Source organism: Sodiomyces alcalophilus (genome assembly GCF_042370955.1).
Source record: "Sodiomyces alcalophilus JCM 7366 unplaced genomic scaffold ACRALscaffold_4, whole genome shotgun sequence".
Classification (NCBI taxonomy): Eukaryota; Fungi; Ascomycota; class Sordariomycetes; order Glomerellales; family Plectosphaerellaceae; genus Sodiomyces; species Sodiomyces alcalophilus.
In genome coordinates this window covers 4,373,047-4,383,282 of record NW_027263535.1, presented here as the reverse complement: position 1 = coordinate 4,383,282, position 10,236 = coordinate 4,373,047, and the positions used below count along the sequence as shown (strand labels likewise).

The window sequence follows — 10,236 nt, the reverse complement described above, 5'->3', positions numbered from 1 at the left end:
GATGATGAGTATCTGGCGCTTTCAGAAAGTTTTTCTCCGTGTTCACTGGCAAAGAACCACCTGACGCTGTTGTCTTCTCGACCGCCTTCGGATGAAGCGAGATGGCCGGTTCGAGAAAATGGGCGCGGGTAGCTTGGATTCGTTGGCAGTGTTGGGGCTGCTTCGGCTATCGCGGTGTCGTAAGTGCCCCTGGCAAAGGATGAGGTGGGAAAGGGAGCGCTTCTGTTTGAGCGGTTTTCGGTAGGGCTCCTGGTCTTCAAAGGGGTGAGCTAGGTCCTATGATAAAAGCTGCGTAAATTGGGATTTGTTGATTGATACCTGGGTAGTTGGGTTTGTATGGGGAAAGATCCGTGACGGGACTGGAGGGGTAGGGTAGGCAGTGGACGACTCCACTATTCAGCAGGGAGCAAAAGGCCTCCTCTCTCGTGTGGGTGGTGTAGTAGGTACGTTCGTAAAATATACGGAATGTAGAGTAGGTACGAATAATATGTACTGTCGGAGCCACGGGCTTCTCGTCCGGGTGACTCAGCTCCCACGAGTCGACGCGTCGCAAGGTAGGAGAACGAATCAAAGTGATGGGAATAAGAGAGGTGGGGTTAAAGAGACGCTTTCGTTGGTGGAAGGAGCTAATCTGTTGATAAGAGCGGTGAGGAAGGAGCCTAATCAGTACTTGATTACTACCTGTGTGAAAGAAAAAGTAACGAAACCTTGTCAAAGCTTGGCAGATCTACCAGCTCCGCGCCGTCTTTCGGGCATTGGTAGAACTTGGAAGGGATGTAACGGTGCAAAACAAGGCATTTGCGGGGAAGGCTGGGGAGCAGAATCCGTAGAAGGATGAGGAGAACAAGTGATGACTTGGCATGGACAAGCATTCGTATGCATGTGTACACGCCTACGTACCACTCCTTTATTCGCGTCTCGCTGCTCGAGCGAGTTCGCCCAAACTATTATCAATGTACCTCGGTCTTTGGTTTGAACCGATCTTTGCGACTCATTCTTGTTCGTTGACTCGATAAGACTGGCGCCTTCTTTCTTGTGTAACTCTCTCTGTGTGCAGCGTCTTCGGATCTCATCAAAAGCGTATCGGCAAGGCTGTGGTTGGTATTTCGGTAATAACCAGGTCATGGATTTTTACGGAATGAAATCGTGTTTTGGTACGAAGTCAAATGCCCTCGCGCGAGATGACCACCTAGCCAGAGTATATATATCTATACATACAGATGTGTGTGTGTGTATATAAATAGTCCGATCTCGCAGAGTGCTGTGGACAAAGGCGCATGTGAGGCCTGTTCCCAGTCTTCTATCACCAGTGTGCATCGTCTGACACGCCCTTCTTTCCCTGGACGTCCTACCCTACCCCAGCGGTCCCAGTTCTGTTTTGTGCTGCCGCCGACTAGAGACAACTGCCAGGGACGCGACGTCATAGTAGTTTGCAGGAAGTAGGAAAGTGGTTGTTTTTTATCAAGAGTTGGAGGGTACCAGCCCACGCGCAAGCGAACGCTCAAGTAAGCCCGTGATCATGTCAAGTCGGCCAGCCTGAGACATGGGCCACACCTCCACGACCGAGTTAATCCTCGGGATCCAGTTGGATTTGCAATCGGGATCTGCTAGTTGCATCGGCTCTCCCAAGGTACATTGCGCGGGTCTGAGTGGTAATGCGCAGCCCTACGTGTATTAATTTCGATTGAGGCGCTTCATCAGTATCGGTAGCCGGCATGGAGTCACATACACAGGTACAGTACAGTTGGGACATAGGAGGATTGCTGTCTAGGGAGGGCCGTGTTATTCAAGCGAGGGGTTTCGTCTCAACGGCTGGTATGAATACTGTCTCGTTGCATGGGAAAGTTATCCTACCTCAAGGTCTGATCGACTTCTTATAGCGGTATTTTGCTTCGCCCCCTGGCGTCGATGTTATTACAATCCGCCTTCGAGAGATACGAATAAGGTTGCTTCAAGCCAGCAACAGCCACCAGTAGGAGAAGCTGTTTTCTTCAAGATCTTTGCTCATTTTCCCACCTCGCCTAGCGTCATACTGGCCTGTGCTTGATATTACCATGAGTATTTGGGTGCTAAATCACAGACCTTGACAAAGACTATGGCATGGCTCGGGAATACATGCCTCCTCCATTCGTTAATAATGACAGTTCCTCCTTTCCGAGTCTTTCTGTCTTTCTTTCTTTCTTTTCTTCTTCTTTAAATTCAGCAACCTCAGAGCTCCCGCGTTCCCTCCCCATGTTGCCTTATCGTCGTTCTCTGCCACGCCGTTCTCAGATAGGGCAGTCGGGTTGTGCTTGACTGCGACTATCTGCACGGCTATGGGCTTATGCACGGCTACGACGATGCTTTTCCGGCCGGGGCGTGCCGCATAGTACATAGTGCTGCATATGTATGTTGAGATTGATCATCGGGTCGAACTCTCCTTTCACAGGCTGCCAAGTTCTCGGAGACTCGGGGGACCAGTAGCCCATGCTGTGCATCGCGAGGCATGGGCAGTCTGCGTGACCTACCCTGCTGTTTGGTGCGTGGGCTTGGAGGCTTTTCGTGTTGAAGGTGGTCCGTGAGCTGGGGAACAGTCTCCCAATCATCATGTGGCGCTGATCATTGGCTGGGGCGTCTTATCTAGACCCCTTGCGTGCAAGGGGTGTACAACCTGACAAGGCTCAACGCCCGACACTACGCCGTACGACGAAGCTCTACTCTACTACCTACCTTACTTTACAGGTAATACAATCAATCCAGCGTCTTAATCCTGCCACCCCACCCCAATCGACGTTTCCATCTACTTTCCTGTCACGACGGGAGAGTATACACAGGCCGCGACACGCGTAACGGTCTCAGCCTGGCTACCTTTCTGAAAAGGCCCTGTATTACGTCGTAAGTCGCAACCTGAACATTGTGCCATCTCGAGTTCCCCCTATTCTACGTAGGCATCTACGTGTTTTTGGCCGTTGTACATTCATGCCAGCCATGCTAATGACATCCACCATAGAGAAAACCTGTCCTGGACGCCGTCAGTGATTCTACGTTTCTCAATCTTTGCCCCCAGTTGCCGACCAAGGTTGGCTACACTCCAACTATTGAACCACGTATAGCTCCGAATCGACCACAGCTGCTTGGAGCGCGCAGCACGACACACCCCGACTTATCCGCGACACTTCTTGCCATACCATTTTTTCCTGGTCCTCCCATTAAACCGACACGCATCATTACTGGGCGGCGCACCCGTGCCGTTGATAATTTTCGATCTCAGCATATAAGGACACATGGCATCCCCGTCATTTAGGGAATCGATCAGCTCCCTGGGCTGGTCGCGTAGAGATGAAGTCGAACCAGTCACCACAACGCCGCAAGGCGGACTGCTGTCATCTATTCAGTCCTTGAACCCGTTCAGGGACAGTGGCTATCTCCAATTACCGACTACCGAAAGCAGTGCGGCACCTTTGCCGGCTCCTAGTAGGAGAGAAGAGGAGGAGGGCTGGCTAGTATGTGAGTCAATCCAAGCTCGGTATATCCCCATGCTTGCCTCCCCTGCAGATGGCCACGCGGATGGCGTTGTGTAGTCCTGTCTCAGCCTCCACACCGCGTGGGTAGGCAGACTATAGCCTGCTTGCCTGCTTCGTGAATCTCGCCCCGGCCACTCTAAGCTTTTCCCAGCAGGATCAAGACTGACATACATTTTTGGCACTGCAGTAAGTCGGTGGGATCGGCTGATGATCTTCGGTGCCTGCAACCTTGCCGCACTTGCCTGCTTCGTCATTTGCTTTGCCCTATTTCCAGTCCTGTCGCTGCGACCTACCAAATTTGTCATCTTGTAGGTCTTCACCCCCCTGTGATGCATCCTGTCTACCTTTTTCGGCTTCAAGAGTTTCTCCTCCATCCAGACTCATGTCAGCGGTTTCCCGTACAATGCCATGGGCGTTGTCCGATGGAGTTTCACCTCACATTGCGACATCCATCTATGCCTACGAGGGAAGAACTCGCATACCGCCTAGCCCTCGCCCAGAAACCAAACCCCGAGTCCTGGGATCATGAAAATTTTCTCGGCCACTTCCTGATGACGGCTAACGAATTGATGGCAGGTGGACTTTGGGTTCTATTTTCTTTCTCGCATCATTCGCAGCAGTTATGGGACCAATGGCATATGCTCGCCATCTCCTATCCGTCGAGCGTCTGCCGTTTACCAGCGCCTATCTTGGCTCCCTTGCCCTATCCCTCTATTTTGCGCTCGGGGTTTGTTATTCTCGACCCTTGTATCATTCATTCGTGCTGCCGACTAACCCTTTGTATAGCTTCGTAGCACCATCCTCACTCTGTTGTCTGCCATAGTTCAGCTAGCGTGCCTCTTGTGGTACCTTGTCAGCTATTTCCCCATGGGCTCGACTGGACTGCGGTTCGCGACTTCGCTTGGTGCCCGACGCGCCGCAACTTGGATGACAAGCTGATGCCTCCGCTTCGCGGTTTCTACTGTATCCAGCCCCAACTTTTTAGAGTGCGGATTGGAAGTCCGGGGGTTCTACACTTATAGCGAACTTTTGATCCGGTGTTTGCATTTCATGCGCCGGCCTTAATAACTTGAAAGTCAAGTCTCAAGTTGGGATTATATCTGGAGATTGGGTGTCTTGTGCAACTGATCGAGTTCGTCTGGATAATTCCGGTATCCCTTATAATGGCTTGCCCAAACGAAATGCAATTCAGAGTCGTCGTCAGATGTACTACGAAACATTGCGGCAGCACCCTCCTTGTCCTCCAGGCGTCCGACACCGGCACCGATGCCAGTTATTTTCACACCAGTACCAAGCTACTGTGCCGTCATACGGATAGTTCACTGATGCGAGAGCCTGTGATGTGACCCAGATATAAATCTATAACAGTCAACTGTTGCCGGTATAGTATGTATACATCCAGGGTCGTAAGTTGTGGCAGTGGGAGGCTTCTCTTGATTCCATTTTGGCGACAGGGACTTGATGGTCATTGGTTAAAGCCATTACTACATCGGGAGAGTCACCGGGTCACCTGACCAAAAGTTACATACTCAGTATAATCGACTTGCTCACCACCGAATTCACCACGAATTCTTATCAACTTCAACGCGTACATATATGGGTGGTGGCTTTAAATGTTACGAAATACTCAGAAATCTTGCTTAATAGGTGATGTAGCTCCGTTTTGACGGAATTTGGATCAAGTCGGGAGAAGAGTCAGTACCTACACGTGTATACGGAGTACAGTGGGAAATTAAGGTATGGGCATTTTGGGCTTCGCCAGGATTCGCGGTACTTTCAAGGTATTGATCTCTATAAGGTACCTAGGCAGTCGCACGCACTATCAAATCACAACAAAGACAATACCTACAAATCTATACGTTATCCATCGTCAGCAAGTGACTCCGTAGTGTAGAGCGAATTCATACAGGCTTGCCTACTATTCTTGTGGAGAAGCAGGTGTTAATCCGCTTTTATTAAGTGAACTCACAGGGGAAGGTGAAGGCTTTTTTTTTTTTTTTTTTTCTCCCTAGGGTCAACAGTGGGTGGTACGGCTCCTCGGGAGAGCAACAAGAGGGGAAGAAAAATTTGATTCCCACAGCGGACTGGTCTCGGCTTTTGCGGTCTTTCCTAACTTTTTTTTTTCATTCCTTTTTTTTTCTTTTTTTCTTTTTTTTTACCCTGTACCCTTTCTTAAAATCCTATCCTGGTCGGGTCATCTCCCACAACACATATCCAGCCACACGACCTACCCTACCCTCCACATCATCCTTCTACATTCTTTTCCCCGCCTCACCTCTGCCTTCTGCCGCATCGTCATCATCGGGTCGAGCCTGTTGTCGTCCAAGGCCTCACGCAGGAGTGTGAACTGCGATTCGTCACCGCCGTCATAATAGACCAGGCCAGGCTGAGCGATCCTATTTTGACACCTCGCCCCAATCGAAGCTCTCGCTTACCGATACACTGCCGTTAGTTCAGACTTCCTCTCTCACCCTCATCCATTCCGTGCCCTACCTACACGGGACAGGTTCCCTCCCCCCAGCCTGTCGTTCAGTCCTACCCAAATCACTTCAAGTACATCCTCTCCGCAGTGCGGCCCAGCTCCAGACAACCTTTCCCGATATCGCAGAAATTCGATCTGAATCGTAAGGCTGCGCTGTTATAGGCCCTCTCTGCGCGAAGAGGAGTCATTCCGAACGACTTATCCCTGTCGCCAACCCAAAAATTGCGGATGACCTTGTAAATATCGCGACTAACCGCGTGTGATACAGAACCCAATCTTGCGCCATTTACTCGAGTCTTCACCCCAATAAAGGGAGCTTTCTTATCTCGACCGACTCGTCACACCTGCCCTGGAGCAGTGGATGCATTTGGAAACGGGCATTCCTGCCCAGGACATAATTTAAATCAGAGGTCAACACATATCCTCGTAAACGCGGCCGATATTGATCCGGAATTCATCCGCTCGTACTGCTGCCAGCCAACGCACAGCGATTTCTGTCAGAGCGCCTGTCCAGTCAGGTTTGGAATCGGCAACAATGGCTACCTCTTCACCCTTCTCTTACGCACAGGCCGCCAAGGGCCAGGCAGCCCAGGTGGCAACTACACCTAACGAGGCCGCCGACATCAAAAGCAAAAGCACTCCTGATACAGAACAGAGTCCTGACAGCCAGGCTGTACTTTCCAATGAAGGGATAGAAGGCAAGGCATGCGAGAATGCTACCGTATCTGCAGATGCGAAGGTGGATGTTGCCCAGGAGCAGGAGCAGGACCAGGATCAGGAAAAGGGCATTGCCTCCCGCGGAGCGGATTCCGAGTCGAACACCCCGTCCCTGATCGAATCGAGACGCGAAGATGCCGAGGCGCTTGTCGATGATCTCTCTCAGAGCGATGAGAAGAAGGCTGCCCGGTCATCAAGCACCTCCACCCGTGTTACGGATGATTCCGATTTCAAGAAAGTACAGCGTAAAGGACGAAAAGCCAAGGCCGCTGGCAGTTCGGTCGCGGATTCTGATAAAAGCAAGGACAAGGAGGACGAGAAGGAGAAGGAAAAGGAGAAGGAGCCGCCCAAGGTGGAGCTCACCGAAGCACCATTGCCATTGGTGAATATCTGGACTCAGCGGAAGGAGGCGCAAGCTGCCAAGACCAAGACCAACATTGCGACCAAGGCGTCGAATATTGGGGGTGATGCGCCTGCTACTGCGTCCTCAGGGTCGAGCGTTTCCCAGGAGGCAAAGAAGAGGTCTAAGACGTCTGAGGCTGGTTCGGTGGCGAAGCCTACACAGAATGCTCACACCGGTCCGTTCAAAGGACAAAGAAAGACCGGCGAGGATGGCCGCCCTGAGAACGACGTGGCTGTCAGAAGAGGTGGCCCCCGCGGCTCAAGGATCGCCGAGAAGGCCGATGCGTTGCCACCCGCTGCAGATGCATCTGCATGGCCGACTCCAGAGACGTCAGTTCGGGAAGAAAAGCGCAAACCAACCGACAGGGTAGAGAAGCCTGAGCAACCGGAGACCAACGAAGAGAGTGCATCGACGAAGACGAGAAAGAAGGAACAGTGGGAGCGCATCGATTTCGTTCCCACTGTCAATTGGGAAACCCCTGTGCCAGCGCTCCGCGGCTCCCGCGGGGGTCGTGGAGGAGGTAGCGGTCGAGGTGGCCGAGATGCCACCTCCAGGGGAGGCTCTCACGTCGCATCAAGCGCCCCGGCTACTACGGACAAGCCTGCTGATGTTGCTCCCGCTGTTGCGTCGAAGGGTGCCAGCGATCAACGGGACAAGGCGCGGGACGGTGCACCGCCCAACCGGGGCAATACAGTGCCATCGGCACACGCCAAGCAGTCTGCGACCGATCCTTCCCGCAACCGGGATCATAGGAAGCCGTCGGGCCCTGCCCGAGGCGATCGCCTCAAAGACGCGACGTCCACTCCGTCCACTGTAAGTTTGCCACCAATATCTAACGCATTTCATCGCGTAGCAATGTGTGAATTGGTACTGACTTTTGTAATCAGGACCAAGCAGCGGCACCGAGGCCTGAGGGTCGCGGTGAGAAGGCTGGCCGTGGAGGAGGCCCTTACCGTGGTTCTCGGGGAGGGCATCCGGCGAGCAACCATGCGCTGCACGCTCAGGCGCAATATCTGCCGAATGGCGGTCCCTATTCTCATCAGCCCATGTCATCTCGGCATCAAAATTTCACAAGCCCACCTCTCGCCCAAGGCAACTCATTCTCTCAAGGGTTCGGCTCTCAAGGTCGGCCAGGCCGGGGTGGCAATCGGTCCTCGGCGTCGACGGGCTTCTCCAACCGTGCAAACGGAGCGAATGGCAATGCTGCACGACCTAGGCCTCTGTCTACACAAAACATGGGCCCCTATTCATGGGATGCGTACGCGGGCATGCCCATGACAGCACCTGCTTATGCCCCTCAGCTTTTCAACTTTGAGCTCAAGGCAGTGTTGACCCAGCAGGTGGAGTATTACTTCTCGGTCAATAATCTTTGCAAGGATGGTCATCTCCGGAGGCATATGGACTCGCAGGGATTTGTTTTCCTCTCGGTCATCCACGGCTTCTCTCGGGTCAACCAGCTTAGCGGCGACAACTACACGTTGCTGCGTGCCTCTGTTGCTGACTCGGCTCAGATCGACTTTGTCACTGGGAAGGATGCCGTTGACCGTGTTCGTTCGCGCCACCACTGGCAGAAGTTCGTGCTGCCGATGGAGCAGAGAGTGGAATCTGCTCAGACAGCGGGCCCAGAATTCTTCTACCACCAGTCTACTGACCAGCAGGCAATAAACACCATGGCGGCAGGCGGCTACCCCATGGGCTCGCCCGCGCCGTATGCCAACGGCGCGACTTTCAACATGGGCGGCTACACCAACGGAGCGCATGCAGCTGATGGCAACAGTGCTCAGCTTTCTGCCACGGTCCCGGAGTTCCAGCCCGGCATGTACAACACGCAGGTTCCGGATCAAGAGGCCAGTAGCGGCCCCGGCAAGGCGACGGGGGCACCAAGCACCTCGAATGGGCCTGCGGCCGAGCCAGAGAGCACCCCGGAGACGGCGAGCTCTCAAGTGGAAGCGGCTGGCGCAATCGAGTCGCAGCCGTCGGGCGTCCTCGAGTCGTAGAGTGGCGAAAGCGTCTACGACGCCTGTGGCGGTGAGGCTTCAGCAGGCACCAGTGCATCGTTGAGCCCGTCTCAGCGGGCACGCATCGTTCTGTTCCGAGTCGCAACGTCGACGTCGGGGCCGAGCATTGACGACATTCCTTATCCCAGGCTTCGGTCCGATGCACTCGACCTGAGGGATAAATCCGAGGCGGGAGAGCTCCCACGGCAAATGATCATGCTCTACCAATTCTGGTCGCATTACCTTGTTGAACATTTCGAGTGGGATCTTTTCGAGGAGTTTCGTGGACAGGCTCTTGCGGATCTGACACGAAAGCCGCCGAGTGTCATCGGTCTGAAGCACCTCGTGGCCTTTTACGAGACTGTCCTTGCCAAGAATGGCGAGGCCGTTCCCCTGGATGATCTTGTACACCTCTTAGAAGACGCAAAGCGGCTGCTCGCCGAGACTGCACATGACTGTTGAGTCCAAGCTCGTTGCCGTTGGATGCATCGATTGCGGCAAATGGCGGACCAAAAAAAAAAGTGTGGTTAAGCCCGGATGCCGATAGGAGAGGGAGAGGTCACAGTTACAGGGCGTACCCGCCTGTCTCCAGTAGTGACCACATCTACCAGCTGGTGCTTGGGAGAAGGATGATCTCAAAGCCATCTCTTCGGTTTTCGGAAAAGTGTTGAATTTGGACGACGCTTCAGGATGCGCGTCCAGAGGGAGTGATTGCTTTTCTTTTTATGATGTTTGGAAAGCCTCGCCGCTCAGATGGCTATGAGCAACAAAAAGAAGAAAAAAAAGGAACCAGAAAAAAAAAGAACAATTGGGGCGATGGGGCCGGGGATTTCTCACAGCGATTTGACATAAGAGAGCCGACTGGATTCTGCCCGTCACCGTTATGCGGCAGTGACATATTCCCTTTACGGCCGGACTATGACAAAACAAAACAAGACAAGACAAGGATATGGGGTTGGGGTTGTTTTTTGTTTCTGCTTTTTATTTTTTTATTCCATCTCGACAGGTTGCATCGCTTGGTAGGTCTGCCGTGAGGTTGGCGGCACTGGCTCTCAAGAAAGCTTCCATACGAAGAGCCCCGCCGCCAGCCTTTCGTTGAGGCTGAAGTGTGTAAAGGCCATGGGTATCAAGTAT

The 10,236-nt window shown here is 53.0% G+C and overlaps 3 protein-coding genes across 3 annotated transcripts; 2 read left to right on the top strand and 1 right to left on the bottom strand.

Moving 5' to 3' along the window:
• Positions 1–42: 42 nt before the first annotated feature.
• On the bottom strand, positions 43–872 carry ACRALDRAFT_2019878 (uncharacterized protein; the record flags this gene model as incomplete). The annotated part of the gene is made up of 3 exons (XM_071019990.1): positions 43–269; positions 319–631; positions 708–872. 3 exons carry the CDS (start codon positions 870–872, stop codon positions 43–45), a joined length of 705 nt encoding a protein of 234 aa, XP_070875185.1.
• Positions 873–2,673: 1,801 nt separating this feature from the next.
• Positions 2,674–4,731, top strand: ACRALDRAFT_1076520 (uncharacterized protein). The gene is made up of 5 exons (XM_071018518.1): positions 2,674–2,874; positions 2,990–3,486; positions 3,691–3,811; positions 4,080–4,230; positions 4,290–4,731. Exons 2-5 carry the CDS (start codon positions 3,264–3,266, stop codon positions 4,440–4,442), a joined length of 648 nt encoding a protein of 215 aa, XP_070875184.1. The 5' UTR covers positions 2,674–2,874; positions 2,990–3,263; the 3' UTR covers positions 4,443–4,731.
• Positions 4,732–6,520: 1,789 nt separating this feature from the next.
• Positions 6,521–9,102, top strand: ACRALDRAFT_2027761 (uncharacterized protein; the record flags this gene model as incomplete). Its single annotated transcript, XM_071020489.1, has 2 exons — positions 6,521–7,918; positions 7,993–9,102. 2 exons carry the CDS (start codon positions 6,521–6,523, stop codon positions 9,100–9,102), a joined length of 2,508 nt encoding a protein of 835 aa, XP_070875183.1.
• Positions 9,103–10,236: the final 1,134 nt, after the last annotated feature.

Bases quoted from the DNA above. Each gene is read 5' to 3' on its own strand.
- ACRALDRAFT_1076520 (XM_071018518.1), top strand. From the start codon at position 3,264: ATGGCATCCCCGTCATTTAGGGAATCGATCAGCTCCCTGGGCTGGTCG. The intron at 3,812-4,079 runs GTAGGTCTTCAC...AATTGATGGCAG, and splicing joins CCTACCAAATTTGTCATCTT to GTGGACTTTGGGTTCTATTT. The intron at 4,231-4,289 runs GTTTGTTATTCT...CCCTTTGTATAG, and splicing joins CCCTCTATTTTGCGCTCGGG to CTTCGTAGCACCATCCTCAC.